Source organism: Amphiura filiformis, chromosome 2 (genome assembly GCF_039555335.1).
Source record: "Amphiura filiformis chromosome 2, Afil_fr2py, whole genome shotgun sequence".
Lineage (NCBI taxonomy): Eukaryota > Metazoa > Echinodermata > Ophiuroidea > Amphilepidida > Amphiuridae > Amphiura > Amphiura filiformis.
This window is the reverse complement of record NC_092629.1, coordinates 57,970,131-57,989,373: the sequence shown is the minus strand read 5'-3', so window position 1 is coordinate 57,989,373 and position 19,243 is coordinate 57,970,131. Positions and strand designations below refer to the sequence as shown.

The 19,243-nt window shown below is 37.3% G+C and overlaps 1 protein-coding gene across 12 annotated transcripts in view; it reads right to left on the bottom strand.

Annotated features, from left to right (window-relative positions):
* LOC140146443 (uncharacterized) overlaps positions 1–19,243 on the bottom strand; it is a 122,663-nt gene that overhangs the window by 80,491 nt on the left and 22,929 nt on the right. For all 12 annotated transcript variants that reach the window (XR_011858238.1, XR_011858241.1, XR_011858244.1 and 9 more), the window contains one exon: positions 12,659–14,367. Coding sequence is in view for 3 of the 12 variants with exons in the window: in XM_072168298.1 (XP_072024399.1) it covers positions 12,659–14,367 (1,709 nt within the window). In the remaining 9 variants the exon portion in view is untranslated. The remainder of the gene's footprint in view (positions 1–12,658; positions 14,368–19,243) is intronic.

The following is a 19,243-nucleotide window of genomic DNA, read 5'->3' as shown; positions in this document are numbered from 1 at the left end:
CGCTTATTTAGTGTTGCGCCCCCTTGTAACGGCCGTCGTTATGAACGCGTTCTTTTACATTCTTCGCGCAAAATAAGAAATGCGTTTCATGAAATGTGTTCTATTTCAATCATGATGATAAACAAGTATTACAAAAAGTCACCCTGATGAATTATTATTGGGAAAAACGCTTTATTGGCCGAGCAGGCGCCTTCAAAGTCTAGAAATTGTACCCAAAAATCTTCAAAAAGGCTCAAAAACGGGTTTTAAAGTTAATAGACATTGTTAATCTGCATGAAGCCGTTTTGCTGCATATTCAGTAGGCCTATGCAAAAAGATCATAATTGTTACTACTGAAACAGGGGGGTGTTTATACTTTGCACTCATTAACAAGTGCTTTCCAAAATAAAATGGCAAGACAGATAATCTAGAAAAGAAATTAAACTTGGTTCAAAGACGAGCTTAAATTGTTGTCTGTCACCAGTTTAGTGAGTTTTGTACAAACTCTCGCATATTGGGGGAAAAGTCGAAATATGCGATTTTCCGCGTTTCGGCACTGATCTTTAAAACAACATTTCTCTTGAACGAAATGTCGCAGAGACATGAAATCTTCGGTGTTGAGCTACAAATTGTCTCTAGTTTAATTAACAAGTGACAAATGTGGATTTTGAAAACTTTTCAATCCTTATAAGGGGCGCAGCACTAAATCACTACGCATTTTATGTAAGAACGAAATTCGGCTAATATAGTGCATAGTGAATATGAGATTGTAGCGACCATATCTACCGACATGTTCACTTTAAATCACTCAAAATCAGCTCATATGAATTCGACAAGTGTCTTCAATGATAAGATGCAGAAAAAAACGGACATTTAATCTCAAAAGCAATTCTCTGTGGCGGATGAAGACAACTTCCGATTTTGAAATGTGAGTGGTGAATTTAGTAAATTTTTAGGCCATATTTTTTGCACCGCGAAATAGCGGAAAAAGTCAACGGTCAAATAGCGAAAAATTGGAATCTACAGAAACAGAGCTTTAATTTGATACCAAATTTATTTTGCCAAGTATTGCAGGGACGCCAGGAATGGCGCTCGAAGTAGGCCGAAATCACACGTTATCCTATGGGACGCTTATTTAGTGTTGCGCCCCTTGTAACGGCCGTCGTTATGAACGCGTTCTTTTTACATTCTTCGCGCAAAATAAGAAATGCGTTTCATGAAATGTGTTCTATTTCAATCATGATGATAAACAAGTATTACAAAAAGTCACCCTGATGAATTATTATTGGGAAAAACGCTTTATTGGCCGAGCAGGCGCCTTCAAAGTCTAGAAATTGTACCCAAAAATCTTCAAAAAGGCTCAAAAACGGGTTTTAAAGTTAATAGACATTGTTAATCTGCATGAAGCCGTTTTGCTGCATATTCAGTAGGCCTATGCAAAAAGATCATAATTGTTACTACTAAAAGGGGGGGGGGTGTTTATACTTTGCACTCATTAACAAGTGCTTTCCAAAATAAAATGGCAAGACAGATAATCTAGAAAAGAAATTAAACTTGGTTCAAAGACGAGCTTAAATTGTTGTCTGTCACCAGTTTAGTGAGTTTTGTACAAACTCTCGCATATTGGGGGAAAAGTCGAAATATGCGATTTTCCGCGTTTCGGCACTGATCTTTAAAACAACATTTCTCTTGAACGAAATGTCGCAGAGACATGAAATCTTCGGTGTTGAGCTACAAATTGTCTCTAGTTTAATTAACAAGTGACAAATGTGGATTTTGAAACCTTTAAAATCCTTATAAGGGTGCGCAACACTAAATCACTACGCATTTTATGTAAGAACGAAATTCGGCTAATATAGTGCATAGTGAATATGAGATTGTAGCGACCATATCTACCGACATGTTCACTTTAAATCACTCAAAATCAGCTCATATGAATTCGACAAGTGTCTTCAATGATAAGATGCAGAAAAAAACGGACATTTAATCTCAAAAGCAATTCTCTGTGGCGGATGAAGACAACTTCCGATTTTGAAATGTGAGTGGTGAATTTAGTAAATTTTTAGGCCATATTTTTGCACCGCGAAATAGCGGAAAAAGTCAACGGTCATCGATATATGCCGACAAAAGTTTTGGAATCTACAGAAACAGAGCTTTAATTTGATACCAAATTTATTTTGCCAAGTATTGCAGGGACGCCAGGAATGGCGCTCGAAGTAGGCCGAAATCACACGTTATCCTATGGGACGCTTATTTAGTGTTGCGCCCCCTTGTAACGGCCGTCGTTATGAACGCGTTCTTTTTACATTCTTCGCGCAAAATAAGAAATGCGTTTCATGAAATGTGTTCTATTTCAATCATGATGATAAACAAGTATTACAAAAAGTCACCCTGATGAATTATTATTGGGAAAAACGCTTTATTGGCCGAGCAGGCGCCTTCAAAGTCTAGAAATTGTACCCAAAAATCTTCAAAAAGGCTCAAAAACGGGTTTTAAAGTTAATAGACATTGTTAATCTGCATGAAGCCGTTTTGCTGCATATTCAGTAGGCCTATGCAAAAAGATCATAATTGTTACTACTGAAACAGGGGGTGTTTATACTTTGCACTCATTAACAAGTGCTTTCCAAAATAAAATGGCAAGACAGATAATCTAGAAAAGAAATTAAACTTGGTTCAAAGACGAGCTTAAATTGTTGTCTGTCACCAGTTTAGTGAGTTTTGTACAAACTCTCGCATATTGGGGGAAAAGTCGAAATATGCGATTTTCCGCGTTTCGGCACTGATCTTTAAAACAACATTTCTCTTGAACGAAATGTCGCAGAGACATGAAATCTTCGGTGTTGAGCTACAAATTGTCTCTAGTTTAATTAACAAGTGACAAATGTGGATTTTGAAAACTTTTCAATCCTTATAAGGGGCGCAGCACTAAATCACTACGCATTTTATGTAAGAACGAAATTCGGCTAATATAGTGCATAGTGAATATGAGATTGTAGCGACCATATCTACCGACATGTTCACTTTAAATCACTCAAAATCAGCTCATATGAATTCGACAAGTGTCTTCAATGATAAGATGCAGAAAAAACGGACATTTAATCTCAAAAGCAATTCTCTGTGGCAGATGAAGACAACTTCCGATTTTGAAATGTGAGTGGTGAATTTAGTAAATTTTAGGCCATATTTTTTGCACCGCGAAATAGCGGAAAAAGTCAACGGTCATCGATATATGCCGACAAAAGTTTTGGAATCTACAGAAACAGAGCTTTAATTTGATACCAAATTTATTTTGCCAAGTATTGCAGGGACGCCAGGAATGGCGCTCGAAGTAGAGCCGAAATCACACGTTATCCTATGGGACGCTTATTTAGTGTTGCGCCCCTTGTAACGGCCGTCGTTATGAACGCGTTCTTTTACATTCTTCGCGCAAAATAAGAAATGCGTTTCATGAAATGTGTTCTATTTCAATCATGATGATAAACAAGTATTACAAAAAGTCACCCTGATGAATTATTATTGGGAAAAACGCTTTATTGGCCGAGCAGGCGCCTTCAAAGTCTAGAAATTGTACCCAAAAATCTTCAAAAAGGCTCAAAAACGGGTTTTAAAGTTAATAGACATTGTTAATCTGCATGAAGCCGTTTTGCTGCATATTCAGTAGGCCTATGCAAAAGATCATAATTGTTACTACTGAAACAGGGGGGGGGGGGTGTTTATACTTTGCACTCATTAACAAGTGCTTTCCAAAATAAAATGGCAAGACAGATAATCTAGAAAAGAAATTAAACTTGGTTCAAAGACGAGCTTAAATTGTTGTCTGTCACCAGTTTAGTGAGTTTTGTACAAACTCTCGCATATTGGGGGAAAAGTCGAAATATGCGATTTTCCGCGTTTCGGCACTGATCTTTAAAACAACATTTCTCTTGAACGAAATGTCGCAGAGACATGAAATCTTCGGTGTTGAGCTACAAATTGTCTCTAGTTTAATTAACAAGTGACAAATGTGGATTTTGAAAACTTTTCAATCCTTATAAGGGGGCGCAGCACTAAATCACTACGCATTTTATGTAAGAACGAAATTCGGCTAATATAGTGCATAGTGAATATGAGATTGTAGCGACCATATCTACCGACATGTTCACTTTAAATCACTCAAAATCAGCTCATATGAATTCGACAAGTGTCTTCAATGATAAGATGCAGAAAAAACGGACATTTAATCTCAAAAGCAATTCTCTGTGGCGGATGAAGACAACTTCCGATTTTGAAATGTGAGTGGTGAATTTAGTAAATTTTTAGGCCATATTTTTTGCACCGCGAAATAGCGGAAAAAGTCAACGGTCATCGATATATGCCGACAAAAGTTTTGGAATCTACAGAAACAGAGCTTTAATTTGATACCAAATTTATTTTGCCAAGTATTGCAGGGACGCCAGGAATGGCGCTCGAAGTAGGCCGAAATCACACGTTATCCTATGGGACGCTTATTTAGTGTTGCGCCCCTTGTAACGGCCGTCGTTATGAACGCGTTCTTTTTACATTCTTCGCGCAAAATAAGAAATGCGTTTCATGAAATGTGTTCTATTTCAATCATGATGATAAACAAGTATTACAAAAAGTCACCCTGATGAATTATTATTGGGAAAAACGCTTTATTGGCCGAGCAGGCGCCTTCAAAGTCTAGAAATTGTACCCAAAAATCTTCAAAAGGCTCAAAAACGGGTTTTAAAGTTAATAGACATTGTTAATCTGCATGAAGCCGTTTTGCTGCATATTCAGTAGGCCTATGCAAAAGATCATAATTGTTACTACTGAAACAGGGGGGGTGTTTATACTTTGCACTCATTAACAAGTGCTTTCCAAAATAAAATGGCAAGACAGATAATCTAGAAAAGAAATTAAACTTGGTTCAAAGACGAGCTTAAATTGTTGTCTGTCACCAGTTTCGTGAGTTTTGTACAAACTCTCGCATATTGGGGGAAAAGTCGAAATATGCGATTTTCCGCGTTTCGGCACTGATCTTTAAAACAACATTTCTCTTGAACGAAATGTCGCAGAGACATGAAATCTTCGGTGTTGAGCTACAAATTGTCTCTAGTTTAATTAACAAGTGACAAATGTGGATTTTGAAGCGCAGCACTAAATCACTACGCATTTTATGTAAGAACGAAATTCGGCTAATATAGTGCATAGTGAATATGAGATTGTAGCGACCATATCTACCGACATGTTCACTTTAAATCACTCAAAATCAGCTCATATGAATTCGACAAGTGTCTTCAATGATAAGATGCAGAAAAAAACGGACATTTAATCTCAAAAGCAATTCTCTGTGGCGGATGAAGACAACTTCCGATTTTGAAATGTGAGTGGTGAATTTAGTAAATTTTAGGCCATATTTTTGCACCGCGAAATAGCGGAAAAAGTCAACGGTCATCGATATATGCCGACAAAAGTTTTGGAATCTACAGAAACAGAGCTTTAATTTGATACCAAATTTATTTTGCCAAGTATTGCAGGGACGCCAGGAATGGCGCTCGAAGTAGGCCGAAATCACACGTTATCCTATGGGACGCTTATTTAGTGTTGCGCCCCCTTGTAACGGCCGTCGTTATGAACGCGTTCTTTTACATTCTTCGCGCAAAATAAGAAATGCGTTTCATGAAATGTGTTCTATTTCAATCATGATGATAAACAAGTATTACAAAAAGTCACCCTGATGAATTATTATTGGGAAAAACGCTTTATTGGCCGAGCAGGCGCCTTCAAAGTCTAGAAATTGTACCCAAAAAGCTCAAAAAAAGGCTCAAAAATGGGTTTTAAAGTTAATAGACATTGTTAATCTGCATGAAGCCGTTTTGCTGCATATTCAGTAGGCCTATGCAAAAAGATCATAATTGTTACTACTGAAACAGGGGGGGGGGTGTTTATACTTTGCACTCATTAACAAGTGCTTTCCAAAATAAAATGGCAAGACAGATAATCTAGAAAAGAAATTAAACTTGGTTCAAAGACGAGCTTAAATTGTTGTCTGTCACCAGTTTCGTGAGTTTTGTACAAACTCTCGCATATTGGGGGAAAAGTCGAAATATGGGTTTTTCCCCGTTTCGGCACTGATCTTTAAAACAACATTTCTCTTGAACGAAATGTCGCAGAGACATGAAATCTTCGGTGTTGAGCTACAAATTGTCTCTAGTTTAATTAACAAGTGACAAATGTGGATTTTGAAAACTTTTCAATCCTTATAAGGGGCGCAGCACTAAATCACTACGCATTTTATGTAAGAACGAAATTCGGCTAATATAGTGCATAGTGAATATGAGATTGAAAAGACCATATCTACCGACATGTTCACTTTAAATCACTCAAAATCAGCTCATATGAATTCGACAAGTGTCTTAAATAATAAGAAGCAGAAAAAAAAACGGACATTTAATCTCAAAAGCAATTCTCTGTGGCGGATGAAGACAACTTCCGATTTTGAAATGTGAGTGGTGAATTTAGTAAATTTTTAGGCCATATTTTTTGCACCGCGAAATAGCGGAAAAAGTCAACGGTCATCGATATATGCCGACAAAAGTTTTGGAATCTACAGAAACAGAGCTTTAATTTGATACCAAATTTATTTTGCCAAGTATTGCAGGGACGCCAGGAATGGCGCTCGAAGTAGGCCGAAATCACACGTTATCCTATGGGACGCTTATTTAGTGTTGCGCCCCTTGTAACGGCCGTCGTTATGAACGCGTTCTTTTTACATTCTTCGCGCAAAATAAGAAATGCGTTTCATGAAATGTGTTCTATTTCAATCATGATGATAAACAAGTATTACAAAAAGTCACCCTGATGAATTATTATTGGGAAAAACGCTTTATTGGCCGAGCAGGCGCCTTCAAAGTCTAGAAATTGTACCCAAAAATCTTCAAAAAGGCTCAAAAACGGGTTTTAAAGTTAATAGACATTGTTAATCTGCATGAAGCCGTTTTGCTGCATATTCAGTAGGCCTATGCAAAAAGATCATAATTGTTACTACTGAAACAGGGGGGGGGGTGTTTATACTTTGCACTCATTAACAAGTGCTTTCCAAAATAAAATGGCAAGACAGATAATCTAGAAAAGAAATTAAACTTGGTTCAAAGACGAGCTTAAATTGTTGTCTGTCACCAGTTTAGTGAGTTTTGTACAAACTCTCGCATATTGGGGGAAAAGTCGAAATATGCGATTTTCCGCGTTTCGGCACTGATCTTTAAAACAACATTTCTCTTGAACGAAATGTCGCAGAGACATGAAATCTTCGGTGTTGAGCTACAAATTGTCTCTAGTTTAATTAACAAGTGACAAATGTGGATTTTGAAAACTTTTCAATCCTTATAAGGGGGCGCAGCACTAAATCACTACGCATTTTATGTAAGAACGAAATTCGGCTAATATAGTGCATAGTGAATATGAGATTGTAGCGACCATATCTACCGACATGTTCACTTTAAATCACTCAAAATCAGCTCATATGAATTCGACAAGTGTCTTCAATGATAAGATGCAGAAAAAACGGACATTTAATCTCAAAAGCAATTCTCTGTGGCGGATGAAGACAACTTCCGATTTTGAAATGTGAGTGGTGAATTTAGTAAATTTTTAGGCCATATTTTTTTTTTCGTGTAATAGCGGAAAAAGTCAACGGTCATCGATATATGCCGACAAAAGTTTTGGAATCTACAGAAACAGAGCTTTAATTTGATACCAAATTTATTTTGCCAAGTATTGCAGGGACGCCAGGAATGGCGCTCGAAGTAGGCCGAAATCACACGTTATCCTATGGGACGCTTATTTAGTGTTGCGCCCCTTGTAACGGCCGTCGTTATGAACGCGTTCTTTTACATTCTTCGCGCAAAATAAGAAATGCGTTTCATGAAATGTGTTCTATTTCAATCATGATGATAAACAAGTATTACAAAAAGTCACCCTGATGAATTATTATTGGGAAAAACGCTTTATTGGCCGAGCAGGCGCCTTCAAAGTCTAGAAATTGTACCCAAAAATCTTCAAAAAGGCTCAAAAACGGGTTTTAAAGTTAATAGACATTGTTAATCTGCATGAAGCCGTTTTGCTGCATATTCAGTAGGCTTATGCAAAAAGATCATAATTGTTACTACTAAAACAGGGGGGGGGGGTGTTTATACTTTGCACTCATTAACAAGTGCTTTCCAAAATAAAATGGCAAGACAGATAATCTAGAAAAGAAATTAAACTTGGTTCAAAGACGAGCTTAAATTGTTGTCTGTCACCAGTTTAGTGAGTTTTGTACAAACTCTCGCATATTGGGGGAAAAGTCGAAATATGCGATTTTCCGCGTTTCGGCACTGATCTTTAAAACAACATTTCTCTTGAACGAAATGTCGCAGAGACATGAAATCTTCGGTGTTGAGCTACAAATTGTCTCTAGTTTAATTAACAAGTGACAAATGTGGATTTTGAAAACTTTTCAATCCTTATAAGGGGGCGCAGCACTAAATCACTACGCATTTTATGTAAGAACGAAATTCGGCTAATATAGTGCATAGTGAATATGAGATTGTAGCGACCATATCTACCGACATGTTCACTTTAAATCACTCAAAATCAGCTCATATGAATTCGACAAGTGTCTTCAATGATAAGATGCAGAAAAAACGGACATTTAATCTCAAAAGCAATTCTCTGTGGCGGATGAAGACAACTTCCGATTTTGAAATGTGAGTGGTGAATTTAGTAAATTTTAGGCCATATTTTTTGCACCGCGAAATAGCGGAAAAAGTCAACGGTCATCGATATATGCCGACAAAAGTTTTGGAATCTACAGAAACAGAGCTTTAATTTGATACCAAATTTATTTTGCCAAGTATTGCAGGGACGCCAGGAATGGCGCTCGAAGTAGGCCGAAATCACACGTTATCCTATGGGACGCTTATTTAGTGTTGCGCCCCTTGTAACGGCCGTCGTTATGAACGCGTTCTTTTTACATTCTTCGCGCAAAATAAGAAATGCGTATCATGAAATGTGTTCTATTTCAATCATGATGATAAACAAGTATTACAAAAGTCACCCTGATGAATTATTATTGGGAAAAACGCTTTATTGGCCGAGCAGGCGCCTTCAAAGTCTAGAAATTGTACCCAAAAATCTTCAAAAAGGCTCAAAAACGGGTTTTAAAGTTAATAGACATTGTTAATCTGCATGAAGCCGTTTTGCTGCATATTCAGTAGGCCTATGCAAAAAGATCATAATTGTTACTACTGAAACAGGGGGGGGGGGGTGTTTATACTTTGCACTCATTAACAAGTGCTTTCCAAAATAAAATGGCAAGACAGATAATCTAGAAAAGAAATTAAACTTGGTTCAAAGACGAGCTTAAATTGTTGTCTGTCACCAGTTTCGTGAGTTTTGTACAAACTCTCGCATATTGGGGGAAAAGTCGAAATATGCGATTTTCCGCGTTTCGGCACTGATCTTTAAAACAACATTTCTCTTGAACGAAATGTCGCAGAGACATGAAATCTTCGGTGTTGAGCTACAAATTGTCTCTAGTTTAATTAACAAGTGACAAATGTGGATTTTGAAAACTTTTCAATCCTTATAAGGGGGCTCAACACTAAATCACTACGCATTTTATGTAAGAACGAAATTCGGCTAATATAGTGCATAGTGAATATGAGATTGTAGCGACCATATCTACCGACATGTTCACTTTAAATCACTCAAAATCAGCTCATATGAATTCGACAAGTGTCTTCAATGATAAGATGCAGAAAAAAACGGACATTTAATCTCAAAAGCAATTCTCTGTGGCGGATGAAGACAACTTCCGATTTTGAAATGTGAGTGGTGAATTTAGTAAATTTTTAGGCCATATTTTTTGTACCGCGAAATAGCGGAAAAAGTCAACGGTCATCGATATATGCCGACAAAAGTTTTGGAATCTACAGAAACAGAGCTTTAATTTGATACCAAATTTATTTTGCCAAGTATTGCAGGGACGCCAGGAATGGCGCTCGAAGTAGGCCGAAATCACACGTTATCCTATGGGACGCTTATTTAGTGTTGCGCCCCCTTGTAACGGCCGTCGTTATGAACGCGTTCTTTTTACATTCTTCGCGCAAAATAAGAAATGCGTTTCATGAAATGTGTTCTATTTCAATCATGATGATAAACAAGTATTACAAAAAGTCACCCTGATGAATTATTATTGGGAAAAACGCTTTATTGGCCGAGCAGGCGCCTTCAAAGTCTAGAAATTGTACCCAAAAATCTTCAAAAGGCTCAAAACGGGTTTTAAAGTTAATAGACATTGTTAATCTGCATGAAGCCGTTTTGCTGCATATTCAGTAGGCCTATGCAAAAAGATCATAATTGTTACTACTGAAACAGGGGGGGGGGGGGTGTTTATACTTTGCACTCATTAACAAGTGCTTTCCAAAATAAAATGGCAAGACAGATAATCTAGAAAAGAAATTAAACTTGGTTCAAAGACGAGCTTAAATTGTTGTCTGTCACCAGTTTCGTGAGTTTTGTACAAACTCTCGCATATTGGGGGAAAAGTCGAAATATGCGATTTTCCGCGTTTCGGCACTGATCTTTAAAACAACATTTCTCTTGAACGAAATGTCGCAGAGACATGAAATCTTCGGTGTTGAGCTACAAATTGTCTCTAGTTTAATTAACAAGTGACAAATGTGGATTTTGAAAACTTTTCAATCCTTATAAGGGGCGCAGCACTAAATCACTACGCATTTTATGTAAGAACGAAATTCGGCTAATATAGTGCATAGTGAATATGAGATTGTAGCGACCATATCTACCGACATGTTCACTTTAAATCACTCAAAATCAGCTCATATGAATTCGACAAGTGTCTTCAATGATAAGATGCAGAAAAAAACGGACATTTAATCTCAAAAGCAATTCTCTGTGGCGGATGAAGACAACTTCCGATTTTGAAATGTGAGTGGTGAATTTAGTAAATTTTAGGCCATATTTTTTGCACCGCGAAATAGCGGAAAAAGTCAACGGTCATCGATATATGCCGACAAAAGTTTTGGAATCTACAGAAACAGAGCTTTAATTTGATACCAAATTTATTTTGCCAAGTATTGCAGGGACGCCAGGAATGGCGCTCGAAGTAGGCCGAAATCACACGTTATCCTATGGGACGCTTATTTAGTGTTGCGCCCCCTTAATGTGCACGCATGTGTCAAATTACCTAAAAATGCCTGTTCCCTGTCAAAAAGTCCCGGCGCAAATCGTTTTACCCATATGTGTGTCCAGTTTCCTCCAAAATACCCGACTCACGTCAAAAAGCTGGCGTGCATCATTTTAATCGCATGTGCATCCAATTGCCTACCTTATTGCGTCAAAAGCCCAGGCAATTGCCGTTTTATCTGCCGGTTTTAAAAGCATGTGGGGTCTGCATCTCCTTTAATGGTCATTCTGCCGACCTTGATTTTCTAGCAGCCAATCACAAGCGTGCACGGCTGCGATATCGCAGCGCGATGCTATAAAGTTGAACAAAATCCAACTCCATCGCGGACTGAAATTTCCACCGCGCGATGAGAATTTTTACCGCCAAGCTTCAGTTTTTATAGCATCGCATCGCGCTGCGATGTGGTTTTACCCATGCGTCCTTTCAATTACCTCAAAAATGTTTGTCCTATGTTTTAATTTATGGGGGAAACCTTAAAATACCTTGAAAAAAATATTATGATATAAAAATGGTATAAACTTGCCATAATTCCTGCAAAGATTTACATATTCCATAAAAAATTTCATAATTATTTCATTCAAATATTCACCAAATTTATATAATATAATTAGACTGGGTGCTGGTGCCGATGCCAAAAACAGTCAGGGACAGGGTCTACACGACAAACATAATTTAATACATTGAATTTGTTTTGCATGAAAAAAAATTCACTTCAAAACACATCAATTTCTGCATGCATTTTTACCACAAATAAACAAGATAAAATGTAAAAATAAAAGTTAATAAATAGATAAACAATTGCTGGTGATTAAAAGCAATGTACTTGTTTGTAAACAAAAGCCAGATATGCATTGATAGGTGTTGAAGCCAAAAATATAAATTTATAATTGCATGCAGACACCCCTACACGCCACGAGCACCATTCATCGATTTTCTTCTGCATGAAAAAAAATTGAAAACTTCTTCATAATACGCCAATTTATGCACGTTTTTTACCCCAAAATAAACGGATAAAATGTATAAATAAACAGTAAATAAACAGATAATTGATAGTGATTATAAGCATTGTATTTGTCTGTAAACACTCATGTGTTGATGGCAAAAACAATTATAAACATTGCATGCAGTCAGGGTCTACCAAGTCTATGCCGCCACTGAATTTTGTTTTGCATGAAAAAAAATCTCCACAAAACGCTCCAATTTATGCACGTTTTTTTACCCAAATAAACAGGTAAAATGTTAAAATAAACAGTAAACAAACAGACAAACAATTAATAGTGATTATAAGCATTGTATTTGTTTGTAAACACAGGCCATATTGAAATAAAGTTGCTCATTTTGAAACGTATTTCTGAAAGCTTCAAGCCTAGGCCCGGGCATTTTTTTAATTAGGTAAGCTTAAAAATACGAGACAAAAATGCTAAAATAACGGTATAAACTTACCGTAATGTCTGCAAAGATTTGTGTCTGCAAGTGTCCAATAACTGTCTGAATTGTTGCAATGTCAAACTGATGCCATACATCGTCAGTATCGTGATGCTCGTGGATTGTTTGAAGGCATCAATAAAGTTATTAAAACACTCGTCAGGAATTATCTGTACATCAAGTTCTTCTTCCTCCTCCTCCCTTTCTTCCTCCGCTTCTTTTCCTTCCTTGTCTGCAGTCATGGCAGTAGCACGCAGTACTAGCTGGTATAATTGTGTGCATGACATGAATGTGCTGGCCATATGTCTCACCAAACTCACCACGTAACTGCTATCCAATACACTCAGCGTCTTTAGACTCGTGAGTCTGGTATGAATAGACTCAAGTAGAGCGTCATGGTGACTCATACTCATACCAGACACACTGATAGACAGACCAGTCATTGCAGATGGTAATGAGTTGGTAAGACATACTGCTACTGCATCATTCATCTCATTACCGTGGATAACCAACTGTGTAAGATTGGCTGGGATATTCTCTGCCAATGTCAACATATCGTTTGCTGGTGCATTCATGTCGGATGCATACAACGTGTACAGTTCCGTACATTTATTGATATGTTCACATAAGGCAGGAATAGTTTTCCCAGCCTCGATTGGATTTTTTGAGATATTGAGGAACTCCAGTGATGGCATTTTGTGGACATTTTGAGCAAGCTTGGTCATTTGTTCTCCACTAGGTGCAGTTGATGTTGCACGCAGCCACCTTAGTGAGGACAAATGACCCTCCTCAATGTTCTTACACAGTATGTTAAAATTGTCATGCAGTGGGAAGAATTCTACATCGAGGACCTCCAATTGGACATGGCTGATATTGTTGAATATGCCAGACACGTCAGTTTCTGATGTGCTTGGTAGGCCCTCGCTGGCTTGGATACAGCTGATGTATGCTGCTATAGCTGCAGGGGTGTACTCCAGGATGTCATCACTTGTGTTTGGATTAACAGCGAGAAATCGTTCTGTGATTTGTTTGATTTTCTCATCAGAAACGGCATTTATTTCTTGCTGTTTTGATACCCACATATCACGGGTTGCACCGAACTGAACAACTGGATCTGTTGCATGCGCAATTGGACGCAACACAATTTCACTCAATTCTGGCTTGTTACTACTTTGCATTAGGTAGCCTAATGCATTTGCAGCCTTGGTAGTAATGCCATGAAACAAGACCTTGCGAGAGGGAAATAAACTTTGCAAGTCTATATTATCACTCTGGGCTTCAGAGTTGCATACTAGGCACAATTCAATTAATTCTTGAATTGGTCGGGTCTCGTTAAATGGCATCTCTTCCTCATAAAACCCGTCAGAATCCATGTCACCAAAGATTGTGACCAATTTTTCCACAATTTTGTGTGCAGCTGGCACACATTGCGCAGCAAACATTAGCACTAGTGCTATGCTCAGGGCATTTTTGGGGGACTCAATATCTTTCAGATATAAGTCCAACTCTTCTCCACGTTTGGAGAGAAAATACCCTGCACAAAACTCTTGTACCGATTTGTGGAAAAATTGCCACTTACCAGTTTGGTGCTTTTCAGTAAGCACACCAATTTCGCTTGCAACAGAGAAAACAGAACCAGGGAAGTCTGTTTTCCCAAACACAAGGTTAGTGTATCCTGGGGTCAGCCCTTTAACAGCAACCTCGCCAAGCTTGTCGATGAGATCTTCCTGTAGAAATTAAGAGAAAAAAGTGGAAAAGTTCATGAGTAAACCAGTACATTAACATTTTTATTTCTCAATAGGTATAAAAGTACGCAGCCTACGAAACATATTTGGTTTGTTATTTAAGCCCTGATTCCCTGAACACTTTAGCTGAATTTATACGCCATCGCTGAGCGATGAGCAATTGGTTTCTAGCCAATGAGTTATGACGCTTTTTGTTGTGTTGAAAAAAGCGCGCAACCTCATCGGTCAGATATCAATTGCTCATCGCTCAGTGATGGAGTATAAATTCAGCTTTACATATTTGTACCACACATAGGCCTAGTATTATAATCATGTATAGGGCCTAGCCTAGGCTAAGTTAAGGCATATGACTTAGGCTTAGGCTTAGCCTTAGCTATGCATGTTGTGCAAAAAATGATGAGTATGACTGTATGAGTGATGCGAAGGCCTCGCAAAATTAGCTAATTTGTTCGGCTAATTGGCCTTAAATATAATTGGCAAAAATCATTCAGTTTTTGTTATTGTGCAAGTCAAACAACAAACAACGCTAAATAATCAAATAGGATATTAAAATAATTAGGCCTACTGACACAATGACTGATAAAATTAATATTAATGTTTATCAGTACCCAATTATTTGACACTATCATGACTATGATTGCAAAAAGCCTACCTTACACAATCATATTTTATAATGCGTAATTCATAAGACCTCATTTAATTATATCAGTCAATTTTGTTTTGATGAGTGGGCCGTCTAGGCTGACTAGGGCTAGGCCAACGTCTGCTGGTTAAACCAACCAAGTCCAAGCGACAGTGGCATGCATGCATGGTGTGCCGGGCCTATGCATGCATGCATGTCATGTCAGCATGATCAAAATTGATGAGTCTTATGAACAGCGCAAAATATACGTTAATAAAGTAATATATTAAACTTAGTTTTAAATCCTTAGACAGCTGACTTCACTTATTATAAATCGGTTATTTTGGTGTAAACGGATGTCTTTCTTCCACCAATGTTAAAACACGCATTCATTGACCAATGTCAATTTAGCGGTGAGTTTATGATAAAATTATTCCAGTTAAAAAACGAGGGCGCTATTACGTGTTTTGAAACGGTGTGCCTGAAAACACAGAGTCCACTATCGCGTGCAAGGTATGAAGTAATTATTTTGTGATTGGTTTAATTGAGAAGTCCCTGAGAAGTGTTTATTCCCCTGCCCTGTCAATAAATTAGAAATAAAATGTGAAAGAAAGAAATGAGTGTCCTATTAGTAATTTTACATTTCTAGGGTTGGGAGCCAAAAAGCCTTAGGAAGTGGAGGGGGTGGAAAATATAAGGGGAAAAAAACAAAATTGGGTCCTAAAATGGGAGGATCAAAAGAAAATTCAGTCCTAGGGGATAAAAAAATTGAGGGTTAGGCCTAAAGTATGGGGTAAAATGTACGACAAGGCATGTTGCACATTCCAAAAATTTTGAGCACTCCGGGCGCATGGATGTTAAATATTCAATTGTGTAGGCCTACTCTCAAGCTTCAAATCAACAAAATTTGCGCAATTTTTTTAAAATAGGGGGGCCTACAATAGATGTGGATCATGTTGGCCTATCATGTAACTCCAATGAGTAGGCCTAGGCCTAAATGGTCATGAGTGAGTTAATAACATATAGGCCTATGTTTGGTTTCTTTTAAGGACATAAACGGGGGGGGGGGCATAAAAAGGGGGGGGGGGTAAAAATCCCCCCTTTTTAGGGAATGCAAAAAAATTGATGTTGGAGGTTCCAACTTTTCCACCCCCTCACCAAAGTAGGCCTATTTATGAACACTCCCTAACTTACAAAGGATTCCAATTAAAAAGCATGGTAACAAAATAGCAGATGGGGATAATTTGTTTTACAAACTCGTTTTTCAATTAGGCCTAGGCTAATTGTTAAGAGTACATTGCAAAGATTGAAAATAATGGACGTGATGAGTAGACCTACCGGTAATATTTAGGCCTAAAAAAAACCTATACACAGCCAAACATATTTTTAAAATGTTCGGGTTTTTCAGTAGGCCTATAGTGCAGGGCCTAAATTTGACACTTAAACAAATCGAGTTGCTTAGGGCGGTGTAGAGGCCTATCCATATCAAGAGTCTTATCCATAATATCATTATCCTAATTTCATTTAGCATTTTTAATTTATCACCTTTTTCTTAAGGGATCGGATAGCAACGTTTGCACAGTTTTTGTGGTTGGACGTGAGAGCACATTAGACATATCGTATTGCATTCTGAATACGAGGAATGTCCTTCTGATATTAAAAATGATTTGTGAAATTCGCGATAAATAAGTTATATTTTGGGTTTTGGTTTAGGTAAAAACGTTTTAATAACATTAAAATGTCGGGTTATATAAAGGTCATGAAATCAACGTTTTGTATGAAAACACACTACAACAATATTTATTAAAATGTTTTCGAAATGTCATTGTAAACTATTTTGCAAACATTTTGGCTAAGTATTTTGTCAACACTTAAATAACAACTATGTTAAAATATTTGCACCCAACAAACACAGAAATGTTCTTAAAATGTTTTTTACAAAACGTTTTAATAACATTTAAATGTCGGGTTATATAAAGGTTGTGAAAACATTTTAAAAACGTTATTGTAAATATTTTGGGCAAACATTTTTTGCAAAATATTTTTTCAACCCCAAAATAACATCCTGTTTAGAATGATTTGTACCAAGTTTTCAAAAATGTTTTTGGAATGTTATTAAAACGTTTTTATACTTTTTATATAACTCGACATTTAAATGTTTTCTGTAAAACATTTGTGTTTGCTGTGCAGTAAATTACCAACAAATGTTATTTAATGTTATGAAAACGTTTTATACCATTAATGTACCCTTTCTATAATCCGACATTTAAACGTTTTCTGACAACCTTTTTTAACCTTTTGCGAATGATGTCGAAAACGTTTTGTGTTTGCTGGGTAATAGGCCTACAAATTTTATGGCAAATAGGCCTAATGAAAAATTAATATTTATTTTATATTTTGATAATTAACAGTCCTTGAAGTAAATCTAATGATATGTAGGCCTACTTAAAGTGTATCTGGGAGGAAAAGCCGTCCATCATCTTTTGAAAATTTTGACCATTGGAGATATACACTTTTACCCCATAGGCCTAAGACCTAAAAATTGTCAATATTTTGATGTTTTAAGATATTAAGGGATCTAGAATGAGCGTTTATTGCGTTTCGACAGTAATTTTTGTGGGACATGAGAGCACCTCAGACCTATATCGAATTGCATTCTGAATACGAAGCATGTCTTTCTGGTATCAAATAATTTTCATTTTTTGAAAATCACAATATAATACAAATTTTATTTTTGATATTTTTCAAATTTTTGATATATAGGCCTAACAGTCCTCGAAGTAAATTATAAAAATCTAATGATATATTCTTAAAGTGTATGTAGCTAGGAGGAAAAGCCGACGGTCAATTGAAAATTTTGACCTTTAATATTGAAGATATGGATTTTTTTTTCCCCAAAAGACCAAATTTTGTTGGTGTTTTGGGAAAATAAATCCATATCTTCAATACGAAAGGTCAAAATTTTCAATTGATCGTCGGCTTTTCATCCCACCTACATACACTTTAAGTATAAATCATCAGATTTATAAAGTTTACTTCGAGTACTGTTAAATATCAAAAATATCAATTTTTAATGATTTGCCATAAAATGTGTATTAAATTGCGAATTTAAAAAAATCAAAATTATTTGATATCAGGACATTCTTTGTATTCAGAATGCAATTTGATATGTCTGATGTGCTCTAATGTCCCAAAATAAATACTGTCCAAACGTTCATACCCCTTCCCTTAAAGGAATGTCAATTTTCAACAACTGAGCAACATAATACGGAACTCCGTTACGTGTGACCCAGAGCTAGAGAAGTCGAGTGACTGTAAGTAGGCGCATTTAGAGGAGAACGACCCTAAAATGAAATACAGGCCTATGCCGCTTAATGAAATTGATTTGCAGCTTCTGCGAGCGCGATTTAGTAGGCTCCTATAGAAAAATTATGCCGAATGCCGACAGGCCTAAATGAAATTGATTTGCATTTTCTGCGAGCGTTATTTCTTGGCTGAATTTGAAATGTCTTTTTTGTTATAAATATCAACAACCAAAGTGAGCGAGACATTAAAAGGAAGTATAGGCCTACATTGCAGTGGCGGAACCGGGGGGGGGGGGCAAGGGGCAGAAAAAAAATGAATGAATGCACAAATAAAGTGGTGTTGTTTACCCTTCAGTCTAAGGCTGCTCTTGTCATATAGGGACGGCATGAATGGGCATCAGCGCATTTGTCCCTTCAGGATAGCCAGCTTTTTTTTTTTTGGGGGGGGGAGCAAAGCCACATTTGCTTCCTCGCTCATTTTTTAAAGTCATATTATAACATTTCTATAAGAAATAGGATTGTATTTTTTTTGGTACAAAATGTTAGTTTTCACTGTATGTCCTCTTTTAATTTGGACTCAAACAGACGAGGCAATACAAAGGAAATCGCTATTTGATGATGATGATGATGATGATGATGATGTATTGTATCGCCAATGCGAGCCACTCATTCGAACGTGAGTCGTGTCGGTTAATGTGATATGTCACGACTGCCCGCACGCCACTGTGTTATGCACATCCCGGGGCCGGGGGGGGGGGAAGTGACGGGTATGTGCCTGTCAATAGGCACCTCTTTTGAGGTCGACTATATACCCAATGACCCCTTTTTTAAAAGTCATACCCGATGACCCCCTTTTTAGGTGCGGCTACCCAATGACCCCCCTTTTTGGTCGCGGCTACCCCCTCTCGGCCCGCCAAAAATCGCTTGCCCC